Source organism: Drosophila kikkawai, chromosome X (genome assembly GCF_030179895.1).
Source record: "Drosophila kikkawai strain 14028-0561.14 chromosome X, DkikHiC1v2, whole genome shotgun sequence".
Lineage (NCBI taxonomy): Eukaryota > Metazoa > Arthropoda > Insecta > Diptera > Drosophilidae > Drosophila > Drosophila kikkawai.
In genome coordinates this window covers 27919396-27942205 of record NC_091733.1, presented here as the reverse complement: position 1 = coordinate 27942205, position 22810 = coordinate 27919396, and the positions used below count along the sequence as shown (strand labels likewise).

The 22810-nt window shown below is 36.7% G+C and overlaps 3 protein-coding genes across 3 annotated transcripts; 1 reads left to right on the top strand and 2 right to left on the bottom strand.

Annotated features, from left to right (window-relative positions):
- Window positions 1–1160: 1160 nt before the first annotated feature.
- On the bottom strand, window positions 1161–8754 carry LOC108075995 (uncharacterized). The gene is made up of 5 exons (XM_017168648.3): window positions 8600–8754; window positions 8488–8541; window positions 8257–8417; window positions 7805–8187; window positions 1161–6457 (listed from the first exon to the last, which is right to left on the bottom strand). Exons 1-5 carry the CDS (start codon window positions 8632–8634, stop codon window positions 1286–1288), a joined length of 5805 nt encoding a protein of 1934 aa, XP_017024137.3. The 5' UTR covers window positions 8635–8754; the 3' UTR covers window positions 1161–1285.
- Window positions 8755–17161: 8407 nt separating this feature from the next.
- On the top strand, window positions 17162–18559 carry LOC108075996 (uncharacterized). The gene is made up of 3 exons (XM_017168650.2): window positions 17162–18046; window positions 18272–18358; window positions 18449–18559. The coding sequence occupies exons 1-3, from the start codon at window positions 17399–17401 to the stop codon at window positions 18557–18559; spliced, it is 846 nt and encodes a 281-aa protein (XP_017024139.1). The 5' UTR covers window positions 17162–17398.
- A 907-nt stretch (window positions 18560–19466) lies between these two features.
- On the bottom strand, window positions 19467–20864 carry LOC108076040 (proteasome subunit alpha type-4-like). Its single transcript, XM_017168698.3, has 2 exons — window positions 19952–20864; window positions 19467–19709 (listed from the first exon to the last, which is right to left on the bottom strand). The coding sequence occupies exon 1, from the start codon at window positions 20717–20719 to the stop codon at window positions 19985–19987; it is 735 nt and encodes a 244-aa protein (XP_017024187.1). The 5' UTR covers window positions 20720–20864; the 3' UTR covers window positions 19467–19709; window positions 19952–19984.
- Between the last annotated feature and the right edge of the window lie 1946 nt (window positions 20865–22810).

Here is a 22810-nt window from a genome sequence, read left to right as displayed (position 1 = left end):
GGTAAAGCCTGGAGGACGATGCAAATGTGCACGGAGGAAAAAAATGTATACAAAAGAATAAAAAACTACTTAAGAGACAGCAACGATTAAATATCAATAAATAAAAAATAATAAAATTAAAAACGAAAAAGACAAATCCCTAAAAAAATCGAAATACTTTTTGGTTAGACAAGAAAAGCTAAAAATCAATCGATTTTCAGTAAATCGATTAAAAACAAGTTTACAATAAAATCGATAAAAATCAAAAACGGAAATAATAATTAAAATAATTATTTTATTATCATAATTAACATATCAGAGCTGAAAATAAATCGATTTTCAGTAAATCGATTTTTTCTACAAAATTTTACAAAATAAATCGATTAAAATCGAAAAGTAACAAAAATTAAAAAAATATATATGTTTATAATTATTATTTTATTAAATTTACTAACATATTAAAGCTGGAAATATATCGATTTTCAGTGAATCGATTATCGATTAAAATCAAAAAAGGGAACGAATTAAAAAAATATACATTTATAATAATTTTATTATATTAACTATTAAAGCTGGAAATGAGTTAGTTTTCAGTGAATCGATTATTTTCGATGTTTTACTTAATTGAACAAAATGAATAGATTATAATATCGATTTCATTTTCAGCTCTAATTTAATACAAATACAAATACACACAAAAATAAATAAAAAACCCTTTAAAAAAATCGAAATACTATTTAAATAAACAAAAAATAAGCATTTTCTCTCACTGCCTGACTTTGATAGGTGATGGGTGGGTCTGCAATGGGTCGACAGGTTGTTTTCGCTCGTGGCGCTTCACTTGCTAAAAATAAATTGTTTTTAAATAGCTCGCATCGCTCGACACGCTGCTCGTCGGGTGTCTGCTGCAGACACCGATACCGATTCCAATTCCGATACCCCTTATTTACGCCCACCCAGCCACGTTTTATCGGTATAACAAAGGAAATGAGCCTGAGAGAAACAACAGAGCAGGGCCAAAGGGCTGACAAAAGCCAGCAATGAACGCGCACTTCCGCTGGAGGGCCCCTCGCCAATTCCTGAACTTGTTTGTTACCAATTTTATTATAAATGTTTTGTGTTCACTCTTCTTTGAATCTCCTTTTTGAATTGTTTTGCCACGGAAATTGTAAATAAATCAATTTTACTCCTACTTTTGAATTTATTTAAAAAATATTAATGTCATTGGGTGATTTTCTCACCGTAAAAATAATAAAAAATTTAGAAAATTCCACCAGGCTGAAAATAAAAAGAGGGGAACCCAAACTTAGCGCTTTCGTTTGCTGTTTTGCTGCTTTCCGTACTGATCGCAGGACTGCCTTGAAGTGGCAGCAGCACCACCACCACGATTGCTCCGATTGCTGCGATCCTTCTGCCGTGCTCCTCTCACCTTTTCCGGGCTTGGCGGCAGACTTTCATTACAAATTGGGCTTTCGTCTTGGGAACGGACGAGTTCATCGAAGGGCGCATAGTTCTCCATGGAGCTAAAGCCGTGGAAGGATGGATCATTCGGATCAGTTTGTTGCGTTGAATTGAAGGAGGGACTAAAAGTGGGCATTGTCATGTCATCGATCATGCCATGTCCGTAGCTATGGTCGGGATTGTGATAAGTTCGGGTCACTGCAGAGGTGGACTTGGTTATTGTGACCTGCGTCACTTGGGGAGAAGCTTCGCGGCATGAATCCTTTGTTGTCGATGGAGCACAGTTCTCAGCGGTGGTTGGCTTCCTGGGCGTAGACTTCGATTTGGTCCGCGACTTTTCCGCCTTGCGACAAGTGGACTTGGCCTTGGGTTTCTCTCTTCTCGTGGAGCTCATGGGCTGTGCTGAGCATTCGATAAATTCCCCCGACTGACTCTCATCATAGTGATTTTGCGAGCGATAGGGATCCGATATGTCCTCCAGCCTTTCGCTGGGCATCGTCATCTGACAGGGATTATAGGACGATTCGTCCTGAAAAGAGGGCATAGTAACATCCTCCAGGCGACCACCACTCTCATCTATACCCGGACACCTAGAGATATTGCCGAAGCCCGAAGTTTGGTCCTGGAACGAGGCAGGAACACTCTCGTCAGCCAACTGCTGCGTGGGGAAGGATATGTCTGGCCCACGTCTTTGGTAGGGCATCTGGGATGCGTTGTAGGACATCTGTATCTCCTGCGGCATAGACACATCCTCCAGGCACCACTCGTCCGTCATCCTGGGGCTACGTCGGCTTGTCGCACCGGAAGTATTTGCCCCCTGGAGGCAATCTCTAATGCTTGCAGCAGGTGCTGATAAACGGGGTCGAAGTCGTTCCCCCTCTCTATCCGACACACACAACATGGACGATGGGTTGGAATAAGGTCGCCGCTGCCGGAGGCTCGAGGGCACGCCCATTCCCTCCTCACAGCTACGGCCTCGTCCCGATGATCCGGCGAATCCGCCAAACGACGGCATAGTCATGTCCTCCAGGCGTTCATTCGTCATCGACATTTGCTGTTGCCGGAAGCTACAACCCCGCGATGGCGCAGACCCGGAGACTTCAGCATACGACGGCATGGTCATCTCCTCCAAGCATTCATTGGTCATAGCTCCCTCTCTCGAGGAGAAAGGCATGTATATGTCATGAGGACACTCATAACGACCTGTACTGCCAAAAGATGGCATGGTTACATTTTCTAGAAATTCATCCCCGGAGACTGTTCCTCTACAACCTGAACTACCAAAAGTAGGTGCTGTTATGTCACTGATATTTTGCTGTCTCCTGGAGGTTCTACATCCACGCAAGCTCGACCTATTTAATACCCCACCAACCGAAGATGGCATTGTCACATCTTGTAGACGTTCGCTGGTCATAGAACTTTGCATTCGACGAGGACTTTTGCCTTTCGAAAAGTCATCATACGACGGCATTGTTATGTCCTCCAGACACTCATTGTTCATAGATCCTTGACGTCGACTAAAACTCTTGCCTCTTGCAGATCCAGAGACTCCTCCAAACGAGGGCATTGTCATATCGTCAAGACGTTCGGTGGTCATAGATCTCTGTATACGACCTGGACTTTTGCCCCTACAAACTTTAGAAACTTCTCCCAACGAGGGCATTGTAATATCGTCTAGACATTCGTCGATCATAGATCTCTGCTGTCGACTAAGGCTTCTGTCTCTAGATGATGCGAACGAGGGCATTGTCATATTCGCTAGACATTCGTTGGTCATAGATCTCTGCATTCGACACGGACTATTGGCCCTAGAAACACCAGAGACTTCTCCAAAAGAAGGCATTGTCATATCCTCTAGGCATTCGTTGGTCATAGATCTCTGTTGTCTAGCAGATGCGTTGCTTCTTGATACTTCCCTATAGGAAGGCATTGTCATATCATCTAGACATTCATTGGTCAAAGATCTTAGCTGTAAACCAGGACTTTTTCCTCTAGATGATCGGGAAACTCTACTTTTGTTGGTCATAGATCTCTGCTTTCTATCAGGACACTTGGCCTGTGATGATCCGGAAACTTCTCCGAATGAGGGCATTGTCATATCATCCAGACATTCGTTGGTCATGGATCTTGTTATTCGATCAGGACACGAGGCCCTTGATGCTCCAGAGACTTCTTTGAAAGAGGGCATCGTCATATCATCCAGACATTCGTTGGTCATAGATCTCTGTTGTCTTGCAGGACCCTTGCTCCTTGATACGTCCTCATAGGAAGGCATCGTCATATTATCCAGACATTCGTTGGTCATAGATCCTTGCATTCGACCCGGAGTTTTGGCCCTCGAAACACCGGAGACTTCTCCAAAAGAGGGCATTGTCATATCCTCTAGGCATTCGTTGGTCATAGATCTCTGCATTCGATCAGAACACATAACCCTTGATGATCCAGAGATTTCTTGGAACGAGGGCATAGTCATATCATCTAGACGTTCGTTGATCATAGATCTTTGTTGTGGGCTAAGACTCCATTCTTTACATTCTCCGGACATTTCTGCAAAGGAAGGCATCGTCATATCCTCCAGACATTCGTTGGTCATCGATCTTCGCTTTATACCAGGACCTCTAGATGATCGGGCAGCTCTACTTTTGTTGGTCATGGATCTCTGCTTGCCATCAGGACACTTGGCCTTTGATGATCCTGAAACTTCTCCAAACGAGGGCATTGTAATATCGTCTAGACATTCGTCGATCATAGATCTCTGCTGTCGACTAAGACTCCTGTCTCTAGATGATGCGAACGAGGGCATTGTCATATCCGCTAGACATTCGTTGGTCATGGATCTCTGCATTCGACACGGACTTTTAGCCCTTGAAACACCAGAGACTTCTCCAAAGGAAGGCATTGTCATATCCTCTAGGCATTCCTTAGTCATAGATCTCTGTTGTCTACCAGATCCGTTGCTTCTTGATACTTCCCTATAGGAAGGCATTGTCATATCATCTAGACATTCGTTGGTCAAAGATCTTTGCTGCAGGCTAGGACTCTTGCCCCTAGATGATCGGGCAACTCTACTTTTGTTGGACATGGATTTTTGCTTTTGATCAGGAAATTTGACCTTTGAGGATCCTGAAACTTCTCCGAACGAGGGCATGGTCATGTCATCTAGGCATTCATTGGTCATAGATCTCTGCATTCGGTCAGGACACTTGGCCCTTAGTGATCCAGAGACGTCTTGGAATGAGGGCATTGTCATATCGTCTAGACGTTCGTCGATCATGGATCTTTGCTGTCGACTAAGACTCCTATCTCTACATGATGCGAAGGAGGGCATTGTCATGTCATCTAGGCATTCGTTGGTCATAGATCTCTGCTGTCTAGCTGTTCCGTTGCATCTTGATACTTCCTTATAGGAAGGCATCGTCATATCATCTAGACATTCATTGGTGAGGGATCTCTGCATTCGACATGGACTTTTGGCCCTAGAAACTCCAGAGATTTCTCCAAAAGAGGGCATTGTCATATCCTCAAGACATTCGTTGGTCAAAGATCTCTGTTTTCTAGAAATACCCTCGCCTCTCGATACGTCCTTATAGGAAGGCATTGTCATGTCCTCCAGACATTCGTTTGTCATAGATCTTTGCTTTATACAAGGACTCTTGCCTCTAGATGTTCGAGCAACTCTACTTTTGTAGGCCATGGATCTCTGCTTTCTATCAGGACACTTGGCCTGTGATGATCCGGAAACTTCTCCGAATGAAGGCATTGTCATATCATCCAGACATTCGTTGGTCATAGATCTCTGTTGTCTAGCAGGACCCTTGCACCCTGATACGTCCTCATAGGAAGGCATCGTCATATCATTTAGACATTCGTTGGTCATGGATCTCTGCATTCGATCAGGACACTTGGCCCTTGAAGATCCAGAGATTTCTTCGAATGAGGGCATTGTCATATCGTCTAGGTATTCCTTGGTTAAAGATCCCTGCTGCCGACCTATACTTCGACCCCTGGATGCTGTAGTATTTTCTCCAAAGGATGGCATTGTAATATCGTCAAGACACTGGTTGATCATAGATCTCTGTTGTTGACTCAGAGTCCCGTCTTTAAGTGCTCCAGAAACATCTCCGAAGGAGGGCATAGTCATATCGTCAAGGCATTCGTTGATCATAGATCTCTGCTGTCGACTAAGGCTCATGTCTCGCGAGGCTCCAGAATGCCACGAGGGCATTGTGATATCCTGCAAACATTCATTCGTCATGGATCTGTTTTGTCGACTAGAACACCTTCTCTTTGATGAATCGGAAACGCCTCCCAACGAGGGCATTGTCATATCGTCTAGACATTCGTTAGTCAGGGATCTTTGCTGCCTAGCTCTACTTTGACCCCTGGATACTCCGGAATTTCCAAACGATGGCATTGTCATATCATCTAGACATTCGTTGGTCATTGCTCCACGAAAAGAACTAGGCATGGATCTTTGCCTGACAGATCTACATCCTGATATATCGCCGCATGATGGCATGGTCACATCATCCAAACACTCATTGGTCATGGGTCGTCTTCCCTGACAAAGACTTCTATTCGGTGACGATGAGCGGAGCACTCTACCAAACGACGGCATGGTTAAATCTCCCAAGGATTCGCTGGTCTTTGAAATGCACTTTGACTGGGCAAAGGTTAAGGTAGTTCTATCGCCGGGACATCTGCTAGTTGATTTTGATCTCTGCGTTCGCCTGGGTGTTGTCCTGTCAAATTGGGGCATAGAGATATCCTCCAAGCATTCTGTTCTAGTGGAGTTGGCCATTGAAGGCGGTGTTATATCCCATAGATCTTGGCTGGGCATCGACATCGACATAGACTGTTGTTTTCTTGAATTCTTCTGCTCCTCAGGATCATTGTCGCTGCATAACATTGGCATAGACTCATCTTCCAGGCGGGACTGCTCAAAGGAGGGCATTGACTTATCTGCCAGATTTTCGGATTGGTGGCAAGCATCACATGCAGAAGCCGGCATATCGTTCTAGGGTTTTTAACATAATTATAATCTCATATTCATTTTCACTTCAGAGAAGTATGTGTAATAATGTGATCTTTAAAGATTGTTCTACTTGATTCAATTTTCAACTTTAAATATAAAAAAAAGTGTAGAAGAATAGTCGTAGTAACGAAATTGTTTTATTATTTCTAAATTTTAAAAGACATTTTTCCCCCGTAATAAATAACACCATGTATTATATTAATATATAGAACTCTATAAACATTATACTGAATTTTAAATTTAAAAAATTTAAATTTGTTAATTTTTTGTTATGATTTTAACGAAAAAAAGCTTCTAACTAAAATCATAAAACCCTCACAGTGGTATTAAATTTTACATTTATTTAAATTTTTTTCAATTTTTTTGTACGATAAATTACGATAAAATTAGGGAAAAAATTTAAAAAAAATAATAATAATAATAAATTCTCCTAAAACATGTCTAATTCGACTCGCCTGTTGATGCTGATCAAGAGTTTATAGGGTCGCAAATGACTTCTTCACTGTATAAAATCATAATACCCTACCAGAAGACCAGAAATATTCGGTTTTTTTAAATCGATATTTAATATGGTAATTTTTTTGATAAATCAAACCCTAAAAACACCATAACTAAGTCAAAATAGCATCAAATTCAGTTCGGTAAACGTTTCTATGCTAGTTTTTTCGTGGTTAAAAAATCTGCAAACTAAATTTTAAATTTTAGAAAATGAAATTTTTTGTTAATTTTTTAGGACAATTTTAACGATAATTTTAAGAAAAAAAATTTTCAAAATTAATTTTCTCCCAAACATGTCTAATTCGACTCGCCTGTTGATGCTGATCAAGAATATATATGATTTATAGGGTCGCAAATGACTCCTTCACTGTATAAAATCAAAATACTCCTCGAGAAGCCCTGAAATATTCGGTTTTTTAAAATCGATATTTATATATGGTAATTTTCTCAATAAATCAAAGCCTAAAAACACCATAACTAAGCCAAAAAAGCAGCAAATTAAGTTCGGTAAACGTTACTATACTAGTTTTTTGTAGATCAACAAATCTGTAAACAAAATCTTAAATTTTATAAAATTAAATTTTTATGTGAATTTTTTAGGACAATTTCAACGACGATTTTGAGAAAAAAAATTTTCAAAATTAAATTTCTCCCAAACATGTCCAGGTCGACTCGGTTTTTGATGCTGATCAAGAATATATATGATTTATGGGGTCGCAAATGACTTCTTCAGTAAATAAAATCATAATACCCTACCAGAAGACCAGAAATATTCGATTTCTTTTGTATTGATATTTATAGATATTTAATAAATAAAATTTTAACACTCACCTGTTGATCACAGGGCGTAGTCTCGGGCTCATTTTTTTCACCACACTTTTCCGCTTGCTGTTGAGCCTGAGCTGAGCTGCACCACAGATGATCCCTCAGTCGCCTGAAGCGACCGGAGATCTCATTATACACACAATCCATGTAGTTAGAGCTTTCCTTTTCGGAGCTAGTCTTGGAGTCATCCTCAATCATACATGGCGGCGATACATCCTCGAGACATTCACTGGTACCAGTCATTTGCGATTCCATGCTGAGATCAAAGCCCGGCGAGGACATATCCGCCAGACACTCTTCGGGCAGATTGCTGATATTTATTTCAGCAGGACACGGCTGACGGCGTTGAGGTTGCCTAAAGTTTTCCATGGCAGCGGCATTTGTTTCATCTATAATTAAAATTAAATTTTAATTAAAAAAATGATTATTAATTAATATATAAATATTTTTAAACTTACAAGTCATATCACGAAACATGCGTGGATGCTGCCACTCCTCGTTGCCCGTTAAACCGAAATCATTGGGATTGTATTGAGGGATTTGACCACGAAAACCAGGCCGTAAATGCTCTGGCGTTCGTGTGAGATCATCGCAAACATTTAGGCCATTTTTGGGGGTTCTGGTAAAGGTAAAGAATAATATTATAAAGTAAATATTAAACATTTTATTTGTTTATAAATATAAAATACCTGTTTAGATTATCTGAGCATTTCCTGGACGAAGACTGGTTACCATTGCCACCACTAACAAGGTTTATAGAACAGTTTTAGTTTTATATAGTTAGGAATTCTACTCTCTCACCTCTTGGTCCTTCTTGTCTTTTTCAACTGGTTCATTTTTCAGCCTGGAAATGGAACAAAATTTTGAAAGAAAAACAAATATTTTAGAAATGTCTAATGTGGTTAGGCCTAGTAAAGGTAGGAAAGTAAACTAAAAAATATAGGCCATTAAGTCAGTGACTGCTTCGATTCGGTTGTCGTGGCTATAACGATTTTCATTTTCATTTTCACTTTGCAATTCTATTTAGTGAATAGCAAAGTGTGTCAAGCATCCGTGACTCTATTTCTTATCCAATTAAACAATTATGGAGAGCTCATTAAGACAGGTTGTTTGAGTAGCGCCGCTTCCGCTTTATTCCACAGATGCAATTAGCGGGCATAGTTTTTATCATTCTTCAGTCTACTTTGGCTTCATTGGCTTTAGGACAGGGGACAGGACAGGGACAGGACACAGTACGCCACAGGAGATAGAATCCTAAAGGTGTTCGTTCGAAGTCGTCACACGAAACCGCTTTCATTTCCGCCAAACACAATTGCATCATTAGCGATGCAATCTCCGTTACTTAACGTAACCGCAACATGCCGGAAATGAAATCCGAGGCAAGCTGACGGCGGCTCCTCCTCCACCATCGCTGGGCTAAAAACTTTGCGCCAACCCACGGTGAACGACTCGACAAGTGGCAGAACCAGCGAAATGCTAGCGTTAAATCAGCGTTGCTGCCAGCGAAAAAACCCAAGTAGAAGGTAAAATATGACGTCGCCATGTGGCCCAAGGAATAGTCGAAAGAGGATAAGGTATATTCCGGCTCAAGCCGGAAAGCGAACGCAGAAATAATCGAATGAAGGGACCAGAAAACCAGCTGTGTGAGTCGAAGAGCTATTACGCTGGGCCCGCTTCATTTAGCCCGTAGCTTGGCGATAGGGTCAGAAGCTGGAGCCTGACTCTGAGCAGCAGCAGGAGCGGAGCAAAGGCATGTCCTGGGGCGTCAGTCATCTGCAAATATTTGACTTAAGCTTGGCTAAATACATGCACACATGGGGACAAGCGAGGGGAGCATCATTACTTGATATGGTTTACTATAAGGTAATGCCTTTTTTCTAATATCAAACTTTAGCTTAGATATAGAAATTTTTCCTTGCAACTCTTAAAAATTAAAACAAAATTGTATATATATATAAATTTTTCTAACAACTTTTAAAATTTAACTTTTAAGTATTTTACAATAACTTTTAATATTTTAAAAATTTTTTCTATATAAATAGAATTCTTTTTAAGAACTTATAAAATTTTAAAATATTTTTATATATATAGAAATTTTTCATTAAATTAAATAACATTTTAATGTATATATCAATTTTTTGGAAAAACTTTAAAAATTAAAAAAAAAAATTAAATATGTAGAAATTTTTTCTAAGAATTTTTAAAATTTTAAAATTTGTTCTTAATGAATAGAAAATTATTTAAGCAGTTTTAAAATTTTAAAAATTTGTTGTAAATAACTTTTAAATTAAAAAAAAGTTTTATGTATATAGAAATTTTTTTCTAAAATTTTAAAATTTTTTGTATATAAATTAAAATTTTTTTTTAAGAACTTAGAAAATTTTAAAATATTTATAAATATATAGAAATTTTTCTTTAAATTAAAAACTTTAAAAATAAAAAGCAAATTTTACATATATTGATAAAAAAAATTTAAGAAAGTTTTAAAATTTTAAGAAATGTGTGTAAAAAAATAGAATTTTTTTTAAGAATTTTAAAAATTTCTTTAATTTTTGCCTCTTAAATTAAATCATCTTCTGGATCGCCCCACTCGTATGACTGATGGTCTAGGGGCGTGTGCAGTTCCATGCAGCCAAGCAATCAACTGCCGCTCCAGCAGCCGCGTATTTGCATATCCTCACCTGGCCGGTTGCAGGACGCAGGACGCAGCAGCAGCTACCGTGTTGTCACTTTTCGCACCGCTTTGTGCCGCATTAATGCGCATATTAAAATGGACGCAAAGGCGAAGGCATGCAGAAACTAATGTCAGTCGTTGCCCAGAAACTTGATATTCATGTGAGGCAAACGAAGCACACAAGAACAAAAAAAATTGAATACATACAAACAAACAAAAAAAATAAAAAAAATAATTATGAACTATAAAGAAAAAAAAAGAATAAAAAATATAAAACAAATATATAAAAAAAATATATAAAAAAAAATATATATATACAAACTAAAAAAGAAAAATAAATAAAATGAAATAATAAATAAAATAAAATAAAAACTAAAATAATAATAATAAATAAATAATAATAAAATAAAAAATATATATAAATAGTATTTATTAAATAAACTATAAAATCAAATGTATTTTAATACAAATTAAAGAAATTAATATTATATAAATAAATATTATATATAATTAAAAAATAATTTAAAATTAAGGAAATATTAATTTCCCTAGGTTTTTGTTAACTGTTTTAAGTACATAATAGTGTCAACTTGTTTAAAAAATATTATTTTACTTTTTTTTTTTAAATAAAACTTAAAATGTTGGCTCAAAAAATGTATAAAATATTTAAAATTTACGCATTTTTGATGGCAAAAAAAAATAGCTTAGTTCGTTTAAAAATATATTGTTTAAAAAATATTATTTTCCTTTTTTTATATAAAATTTTAAAAATTTTGATTATAGAAAATGTATAAATATTAAAGAAAAATACATATTTATATGGCAAATAAAAAGCAAAATTCGTTAAAAAAATATATATATATTTATTTAAATATAAAATATTTAACTCTTTAATAATGTTTATTTACATATCTTTTATTTTGCAACGAATTTAGGTATTTTTCCGCATATAAAACTATACAAACTGAATGTTATTGAAACGAAAAGTAAATATTGAAACATGCCAAAAAATTAAAATTCTATTTATGCCAGCAAATAAATGTATATTTTTTGACCCATATTTATTTACATAAAAAAAATAAACTAGAACCACACAGGTACCATGGTTAATTTTTTTGGCGCTGTGCAGCAACCTTTTCTTTCTTTTTTTTCGTGAGAACACAGTAGCAGGACCTCCACAAAAGGATTGCTGGCGACTGCCTCAAGGCTACAGACGACTTTTCTTCTATTTTCTAACCCCCCCCTGCAAAGTTCGGCGAACGTTTAGCTTTTGCTTACTTTTCAATTTGTCGGCGAGAAGAGGCAAGGTGGGGATTTCTTAGCAGATGTGCTTAACGGTTTCGGGGCACAACATCACATAATGCAATGGAATAACACAAAAGGAGCGCCACCATTGAGGGCTTAGGCGTGGAGCAAACATGGCCACACGGGTAGCGATTAGCGTCGACTGTATCCACCCAGGCACCTTTCTAGCTTCTGGTCCTTTTCGTTGCCGTGTGGAAGCCACAAAAGCCACGGCCACCGCAGCTTCATCAAAGATACATTATGTGTGTGTGCCATATACATATATTGTATGTGTGTGTGTGTGTGTGGGTGTGTGTGTGTGTGTGTGTGTGTGTGTGTGCATAAATTCACAAACAGAAAACATAAAACAGAGGTAGCAGAGGCCAGCCAGCCAGCAAAGCAATCAGGAAATGAAACCGAATCAATAAGTGCCAAAGTCTGGGATTGAATAAACAAAACAATTGGAGAAATCCACTCGAAACTGCCTTCCTCCCACTCGAAGGCTAAAGGCAGGGAATACCTCTCGGTTGGGAAATAATTCAACTCTAAAACTGGGATATATACAAAAGTCCTTAGACATAGAATGTCGGTAAAGAAAACTTCCCTGTTTTATTACCCTTTTGGGACAGCCATCTATCGGTAGAGTTGTGAAACACTTGGAAAAGCTTTTCGCTCGAAAATCCTCGAAAGTTTCATAACAGAAACTTAAGAGTCAAGCTCACTTGGGACTGGCTCAAAGTTTGCATTTAAAATTTATTATTAACAATATAAACATAAATGATTAATATTAAAAAGTTTTCAAAAAGAAAAAAAATTGAGCCGTGAAAATAATTTTGTAAGAGTCTCCTGTGCCTTGAGATTTTATTATTATTATTTTTTTTAAATTAATTATTTTTTATTATCTTTACTATACTTTATTTTATTTATTTTATTTACTGTATTTTATTATTTTTTTATTTATTTTATTCATTTAATTTATTTAATTAATTTTTTATTTTATTTATATTATTTTATTTATTTTATTCATTTTTTTTTTTTTTTTTTTTTCTTTTTGTTTTTTTTTTTTTCACGGACCGCTAGCATGTGTATGTATTTAATATATAAGTTTTGTTTATAAAAAGTATATAAAAAAAAGTATAACAAGAAAGGAAGCTAACTTCGGCACGCCGAAGTTTGTATACCCTTGCAGATTGGTTTTGATGTTTATTTTATAGATTTAAATGCTGAAAACACTCACAAAACAGAGTTTCATTACATTTTACCTATACTTATTATGTTTACAGTTTGACAGTTACAGTTTTACATTCTCAGCTTTATATATTTTATACATTTACCGATCGCTTCTATGGCAGCTATAAGATATAGTTGTCCGATTTTTATGAAATTTATACCAAAATTCTAGAATAATAAAAAAAACGTATATCTCAGAGTAAATAAAAATGCGTTGAAAAACAACGAAGCTATAATTTTATTTCTATTAATTTCTCGATCGTTCCTATGGCAGCTATATCATATAGTCGTCCGATTTTCATAAAATTTTTACCAAAATTCTGGAATAATATAAAATGGCTATATCTCAAAAATGATGCAAAAATATTGAAAAACAGCCAAGTTATACTTTTTTTTCTAAAAATTTATCAAACATTTGTATGGCAGCTATATGATATAGTCGTCCGATCCGGCCCGTTCCGACATATATAGCAGTGAGAGCATATAGAAGACTATATGCAAAGTTTCATTCAGATAGCTTTAAAACTGAGGGACTAGTTTGCGTAGAAACAGACAGACAGACAGACGGACAGACGGACAGACAGACAGACGGACAGACGGACAGACAGACAGACGGACAGACGGACATGGCTAGATCGACTCGGCTGTTGATGCTGATCAAGAATATATATACTTTATAGGGTCGGAAACGTCTCCTTCACTGCGTTGCAAACTTCTGACTGAAATTATAATACCCTGCAAGGGTATAAAAATTGTTAACTCACCCACACTCACAAATACGCACACAACTGTACATACATACATACGTACATTATGGCGGATGCTGCGGTCTCACATTGTCCGCGGGAGTCTCAGTTTTTCTATTGCACTTTTGGTGGCTTTAACTTGGTAATCAATTGCTTATTGCCTTAAAAAAGTCTTATTTTTATCGCGAACAACGTTATTTGTTAATTTCACTTCGAAATTTGCACGATTTACGATATTATCGCATTCCGTCTCCCTCCTTCGCAGTTCCAATTGGCTGGAGAAGCTGCGCTCACATCACATTTTTATAAATCTGCTAAATATTCACTTTTTCCATGCGTTTTTCATTATAAATCCATAAAACTGAGTTAGTTTAACTGATTTAATAGTTTTTTTAGGTATTTTTATATGTTTTTTCCCGAATAAAATGTTGTTTTTCAGGAGCAGCAGCACGGCTCAACTTTTTCACTCCGCCATAATTCTTTTTCTGTTTCTTTTCTTCGCTCTTCTTTCTTCAGCGCTGCCATTGGCAAGATTTTCAGTGGCGTAGAGAGCGGAGAGCGGTGAGCGGAGAGCGCGTGTTCTCATTGGATGGTGTGAAGCCAAGATCTGGAACGATTTCCAGTGGCGAAGGAAGAGGGAGCAAGGATAAAAGTAGAAAAGAATAAGAAGATGGCGGAGTGAAAAGTTGTGCCGTGCTGCTGCTGCTAAAAAACAACGTTTTTAGCCGGGAAAAAAGCTTTAAAAATACCTAACAAACAATTAAATTAGTTAAACTAACTTAGTTTTATGGATTAACAATGAAAAACGCAAGGAAAAAGTGAATTTTTAGCAGTTTTATAAAAATGTGAACTGAGCGAAGCTTCTCCTGGCAATTGGAACTACAAATTCCGAAGTGAAATTAATAAATAACTTTATCCGTCCTAAAAATAAGACATTTTTAAAACAGTTAGCAAGTTTAATATAAAACTAAAGCGAACAGAACTCATATAAAAAAGCTGAGACTCCCGTGGACAAGAATAAAAAAAACTGAGACTCCCGTGGGACAGAGGCTGCAGAAACTGTACTCATACATATGAATGTGTGTGCAGGAGTCGATGCGTATCCCCCTCTCTCTCCTTCGCCTTAGAATACGTTCCACACGCGATCTTGGCCCACACGCTCTCCGCTCTCCCGCTCTCGCTGCAAGCGAAAATCTTGGCAAGGCAAGTGGTAAAAGGAGAGGGAGCAAGGATGAAAAGGAGATGGCGGAGTGAAAAGTTGTGCCGCGCTTCTGCTGCTAAAAAATAACATTTTTTGAGTCGGGAAAAAACATATAATAATACCTAAAAAACCATTAAATCAGTTAAACTAACTCAGTTTTATGGATTAACAATAAAAAACGCATGGAAAAAGTGCATTTTTTTTTTGCAGTTTTATAAAAATGTGAACTGAGCGAAGCTTATCCTGGCAATTGGAACTACGAAGGTTGGAAATGGAATGCGAAAAAATAGTAAATTGTGTAAATTCCGAAGTGAAATTAATAAATACCTTTATCCTTCCTAAAAATAAGACATTTTTAAAACAGTTAGCAAGTTTAAAATATAACTAAACCGAACAAAACTGATATAAAAAAGCTGACTCCCGTGGACAAGAATAAAAAAAACTGAGACTCCCGTGGGGCAGGCTGCTGCTTGCAACTGTACTCATACATATGTATGTGTGTGCAGGAGTCAATGCGTATTTGTGTATGTGTGGATGTGCAGTAACTGCTCCTGTGGCAAAGAGCACTGCGAAACAGAATAGAAGAAGTAGATCACAATTGCGGTAAAATGTAAAACTGAGAAGTGCGGCTGCTGCTACAAACCGTTGATAAAGTAATAAATGTAAATATAAAGTGTTTTAAAGTGCGTGTATAAATCAAGAAAATATAGAAAAGCAATGCTAATTAAATATGCCAGAGATCATTGGTGTATTGTTTGTGTGTATAATTTCACAGGAATGGAAAATTCCTTTAATTTATTTTGTTTTTTTATTTTTTTTAAGTGTTAAATTTTTTTTGATTTTTTTTTTAAGTGTTTAATTTTTTTTATTTTTTTTTCGTGTTCGTACAGTGTTTATACAGTGTTTTTAGTTCTGCGAGTTAATAAAATAGCTTTCAATAGCAAAAGGAAAGAAAGGAGAGATCAGAATTGGATGTGTTTAATTAAATTTCCCACATGAAAATTACGAATATAAAGACGAAAGAATGAGAAAATCGGTAAGTGAAAAAGCAATATAATTTATATATATATTATATGTTTTTTAAATATTTCTTTCTTCAATTGTTTATTTTAAATTATTTAACACACACATAAATCTGATAATATAATATATTAAACAATAAAAATAAATAAATAATAAAATTATAAATAAATAAATAAATAAACAAATTCTGCCTCACATAAATCTTATAATATAATATTTAAATAATAAAAATACATAAATAATAATAATGATAATAATAAAAAAAAATTAATAAACAAATTACGCCCTACATAAATCTGATAATAAAAACAATTAAATAATTATAAAACCCTCTTCATGGATAAAGCTTTTTAATTTTTTTATATTAAATTTAGGCTTTGCTGTACATGTATATAAATAAAAAATAAATAAATAAAATTATACAAATATGGAAAAAATTAAATAATAATAAAAATAAATAAATACTAATAACGATAATAATAAAATAAATAAATAAACAAATTATGCCGCACATAAATATAATAAAAACAATACCCTCTACATATATAAATAAAGCTTTTAAATTTCGCATATTATTATATTTAGGGTTTACCGTATTATAAGAATACATACACACATAGCCACATTATATATATGAAAAATATCGCCAAAAATATCGATTGAAAGCATCGCTGACGATTTTGATGTGCTATTTTATCTCAATATTCTTTGCTTAATGAATTTTAATTTTCCTAAGGAATATTATTGAAAGTTTAATACATATTATATATATTAAGAAATATTACTAAAATTAAAATATACATTTAAGACCCTTCCATGCATATAAGACATTTTTTTTATTATTTCAAGGGGAAAAATAATAAATAAAAATTTCTTCTATATTCTTGAAAATTTCTGAAATGTATATTTTGCAATACTGAAATGAATTTATCTAAGAAATATTCATGGATGAGCGAAAAACAAGTAATTTTTGTTTCGAAATATTCCTGGAAGAGTCAAAAATATATTATTTCTGTACAACAATGTTTATAAGAGTCCGAAAATAAATAATTTCTTTAAGGAATATTCCTGAAAGTCGAAAGTGAATAATTTCTCCATTGAATATTCTTGGAATAAACCGAAATGAATCACTTGCTCGGTAAAAAAAAAGGTATAATTTGGAACCACTTACGTGGTTTATCCCTTGTCGCTCCTTGACCATCCCTCGTTGTGCCGGCTGTTGTCATGGCAATCTTCCGGCCATAACAGCAGAATGCCATGACGACGCACCTGTATAGCCGTCAGCTGGTGTCCACCACCGCCGGGTGGCAGGTAAATAAACAAGACATTTCTATATTCGCATCCAAAACGTCCGGAAATAGTGAAGTGAAGTAGTGCAAAATAATAAATAAATAAAATAATAACAAATAATATTAAAAAGCTAACTCGAAATGGCGGCCTAAATGGGTTTGCTCTGCGCCAAGTTGCGCCACTGCTGCTGCTCCTGTTTCCTTCGGTTTTCTACGCAGTCCCCGCCCGAGGCGGAGGAGTTCCAAGTGCTGATCCTGGGCCCGGCGGCCAGTGGCAAGACAGAGCTAGGCCATCGCTTAAGTGGATTGCAGCGCCCGGAAGACGACCAGGAGGCCACGAATGGTGTACGTTGCTATAACGCCAGTATTTCTTCAGAGGATCTGCATCGTCCGGCTGTTAAGCTGAAGCTTACCGAAGTGGGTGGCAATACGGAGATGCAGCGTCTTTGGCGGCATTACTACGCCTCCTCGCATGCCCTCATCTATTGCTTTGATCTTTCCACGGATCCGGAGCACCTGCAAGACACCTTCAACCTGCTGGCGGAGAGTCTTAAGGGCACACAGCTCGCTGGCAAGCCGGTGCTCCTGGCGGCATCACGATACTGCGACGGCGTCCAGCTGTACGACGTGGAGTATGCCTTTGGCTTGGAGCAGCTAGCGAGCTCCTGCAACTGTCCGCTGCTCATATGCCACATGGACGAGGCTACGGATTTGCAGCGCGGTATCCGGTGGCTGTGCCGCCAGTTGCTGGCCAGGAAGACGCAGTTGGAACGCAGGATTCGATACGATGTCAACATGCAGGTAAGAAAAAACAATAAGAAAATTTGCACACAAAACTAATAATGGCGGCGATCGCCGATCGGCGTGTTCTGTTTTCCTTAGAGGTGGGAAAACATCGATAGTATCGAAACATCGGTGTTGCATGGCAATTATCGATGTTTTTACTTGAATTCCAGTGCCAGATGGCTCGAGAAATCATTTTTTAAATTTTGATTTCAATTTTTAATGATTTTTTTATTTTAACAGGTGTGGCAGCGCCGTAAGAGATCGCTGTTATCTAGTGGAAAATTAGCTCAAGTGCATCGCCAGCGATTTCGAAGACAGCACAGAAAGGTAAAAATGTACAAAAATAATTTTTAATTAAATTTAATTCAACAAAAAACAAATTAAATTAAATTATCAATTTAACTATTTATTTTGTAGCTTTGGCCAGCAGTCCTGGGATTCGGTGAATCGACAGCCCGTCCAAATACAGCGCCGCCAACGATTTTCTTTGTGCGTTCGCCGCAGGTGGAAAATCCCAAGGATAATTAGGGAAAAACGTGATTCAGGAAGTGCGCATTTAAAGTGCCAAAAACCAACAATTGCTTTTATCCGTGGCTACTTAAGCAATTTTTAGTAGTTGAAGAACTGCTTTACATAATCAAGTTAGTTATTAATTGAATACTAAATACATTTTGTATGAAGAACTTTTTTTTATTAGTGTTTTCTATGATTGTTTCCAGAAATAAAAAAAAAAAACGTATTAATTTGGGGGTTTTTGTAACATACTGTACATATTCTGAAAGTTTACATATGCATAAAACAAAGGCAGTTCTATTGTTTCATTTGTAAAGTAAATTTCACCAAATTTGAATTGTAAAATACGATATCCCATGAAAAGCAATTGCTTTAGGTAATTGTATGCATATTTTTGCATGTTTGCATGCCTGTCAATTTGTATTGAACAAAAGTTAATCAATTGTCCTGGTAAGCGGAGAATTATGCATTTCGCACAATTTATGACAAGCTTACGGCTCTTTCGATTCTCGGTTTAGTTTCCGTTGTCAGCTCTAATTAACAATTACAAGTTGGCCCAAGTGGCCAGGATTAAATGTATGTATGTACATATGTGTAAGTCGGACATTGTGTGGCGTTTTAAATTACATTTCTTAAAGGCATCCACACTAGCCATACAGTCGATGTCAAAATAATAGCAACCAAAATATAGTGGAGTTTATTAAAATATTAAAATAAAAGTTACTATAGGTTTTACTTAAGAGGTTCTATTAGATTTCTCTCGAATTACTATTAATTTAGAGAGAAAATTGGAGATTCTTGTGTAAATATTTATATTTTATGATTAGGAATAGGAATTTCTGTGGAAATATTAGTTTAGAGAGACAACTAGTCATTTTTAAAGAATTATTAGAACTATAATTGAGATCACAGCTGTACGCGTGTAAGTCTGCATGCAAAATCCATCGTTTTCGTCCAGATTCTGGCCAGACATCCTGATGGGATATGGCTGAGGAGAAGGGGGAGGAGCAGAGGCAGAAGCTGGAGATGTTTGGTGTTGGGTGCTGGGTGCTGGGTGAGTCGAATGTCAGCCAGTCGATGATGTATTACCGAACACCAATAAGCAAACCACAAGGAGAGAGCAGGAGGAGCGCATCCACAAGCACACCGATATTCCACGAGGCGGCTGAAATCAAACAATTACTAATACACTGACATCGATTCCCACCCAAAGGCAGTGGGAAAATTTTTGGGCGTAGGGTGGTGTAGAAAATGGGCGAGATGGTGACATTGATGATTGCGGCTCGTCGGCGTCTGGAGACGCCGGAACGTGTGCCCATTATAATCCCCTGACGCACGGCGGCGTTCACATCAATAGCATTTCTCGGAGTCTTGAAATTATTATTAAATAGAGTATATAATATTAACCTTATAATATTAAGAAACCAGACTTAAAGAAGCTTAAGTATTGGCGCAGTATTTGTCCCACAGCACCGGAATTTGTGACTCCCCCCAAATCTTGTAGTCGGTGATGTTGTTTTTGCGTTGGATCTTGACCATTTGGACATTGGTACCGTTCATTTTGGTATTACCCATGGCCACCTTAAGAGCCTTCATAGACATTTCCAAGGCCGTGTCAATGGATGGCAGTGGCTTGCCAATGAGATTCTTATTGAGGTAGTCTTGGGCCTCTTTTGCATTACGTCCAATGCAGACGGTCTTCCAACCGCTGTAATTGCCACTGGGATCGGACTGAAAGAGCTGCCAACCGTTCTCCATGTCCCAGCCAATGTAGATGACCGAGATGGCAAAGGGTCGCTTCCCGATGTACATGGTGTAGCTTTGCTTTTTGTTGCAAATGAGTTCCACCAACCTCTCCGTGGGTATCAGCTCGCCATAGTTCTTTCGGTGGCGATGCGAGTAGCTGATCATCGCCGACACCAACTTGTAAGCATCCGTCATTTTGCCGGTTATAGCGCAGGAATTGTCAGGGTCCACCCTAAAGAAATGGTCAACTTCCCCGCGCCTGGTACTGAGAGGTTCTGTACCCTCGAGCTCAGCGGCAATCACGATGCCGTCTTTGGCCAAAATGGCCACAATAGGGCTTGCCTTGGCCACCTCCTCAAGGGCGTACTCCACGGTATAGATGCGACCCTCGGGCGAGAAGAAGGGAATATTTGGGATGAAATAATTCATGGCCACGGTCTAATAGGTTTTGTTAATATATATACATGGTTAATTCCGATTTGAAAACAAATACTATGTGTCTCTTAACTTTCTTATTAAAAAAGTAACTTTATTTTAGAACTTTCCCGAATGAAAAATTAATGAAACTGCTGTATCATAGGCTTGACATCTTAGGGATGTGAAAAATATTTAATATATCGATACCTATTCAGGTTTAATTACAGAAAATAAGTTTAAAATGTGTCAATACATCGATATTTTTGGGGAATAATGTTATCAAAATAAATATATTTTTGGGTTATATATAATTATTTTAATACCAATAATATATTTAAAAAATGTTTTTTAGTCTATATATATTTTCTTTTAATTACTTATTTATTTATATAAGGTTTTTTTAATTTTTTATTATAATGAAAATCGATATATTATCGATTAAACATTTTAAAATATTTAAACATCTTTACTTTTAACCTATTACAATTTATTAGTTTCTATAATTTTTACTATTACGCTGACCGTTGCTGTGTCAGTCGCCACTGCAGTTTGCAAAAAAAAAAAAAAAAAAAATCACCCAGGATCTCTCTCGCACACACCCACACACATACACGCACACTAGTATAAGGACACCCATACTGGCTGGCAAATAAACATGTGTCGCCGTGTGTTGTAGCGAAAAGTGTAAAATAAGCATCAATCATCGCTTATTCGAGTTGTCATCAATCACACACACGTTGCACACACACACACACGCGGGGCAGGATACGCTGCGGTGACACCAACACCAACAGCAACAACAACAATAGCAATAACAATGACAACAAAAGCAACAACTGAAAGTGAAGAGAAAACGCCGTGATGATGTCTCACCGTTATTTTGGGTGGTTAGTTTTTGAGGCAAATTTTGCCAACCCTCCTCTCACCCCTGTCACCCATCAAGCAACAACAGGGATGTGAATTATCCTGGTTATCCTGTCGGTACAACTTATAACATTTTCTAGGTAGTTGGGTACAATTTTGTTAAATATTTATAATGCTGCCTTACGTTTTGGGAGATTGTAAGGACATACAACTTTACTCTTTTATTTTTAAATTATTCTTTATTAACTTTTTTTATGGAAATCAAATTTCATATTATTAGTTTATATTTATTTAAGCTCAGTTTTTAAGTATTCTTCACTGAATATAATTTTTAAGTGATTTTTTATTTGACAAATAATTTTTTATAGTTTTTTTTTCAGTTTTTTTTACCTGTTTTTAATGTGATTTGTGATTAGAATTATTTTAAATATTTAAAAAATAATAGTAATTTAGATTTACTTTGATTATATATTTTTTAATATTTATTTATTAGTATTATTATATTTATTTTCTTTTTAAATCTTCTTTTTCAGTAATATTTTGTACATAATTTTATTCTTATTTTTGCTTAGAGAGTTAATTTAAATATTTTCAAAATAATTTTTTTTCATATTTATTTTAAATATATTTTTAAAATATTTATTTGTATTATTATATTCTTTTTTTGTACCTAAAACTTGCTGTACTCAGGGCACCCTTTCTTACAACACTGTCAGCCTGCCCATTAGCAGCACCCCTTGCCGTTCTTATCCGTTATCCTTCCGGTCATTGTCCTTCGAATAAAAAGGGGCATTTCTCTAATCCTGAATCCTGGGCGTAGTTATTAAATCATCAGGTTGCACGATCGCGAGCCACTGCCTCACGCCGCTGTCACATGTCTGTCAACAGTCAACAACGGGTTTTTTTTTGAAACCAAATATATATCCCTATAGCTGAAAATAACCAAATATTCGAGTAACCCTCATCAGGGATACCGAGTTATTTGCGAGCTGCGTGCGCCAAGCCGGAAAATAAAGATTTAATCGGCATTTATGGACATTTTTGCAGACTCCTTTTAACGATTATGCCGCGCGCTCGTCTGATGACGAACGAGTTGTCAAACAACAACAACAGCCGGGGGGTGTTTTTGGCTTGAAACCCCCCCTCAAGGGACCTCAAGGAGCAAATTAATCTCCAGGACTTGTCCCGAAACTTGTTCGTCAACGCGATATCTGTCAACGGAGTTTTACGCACTGCGAA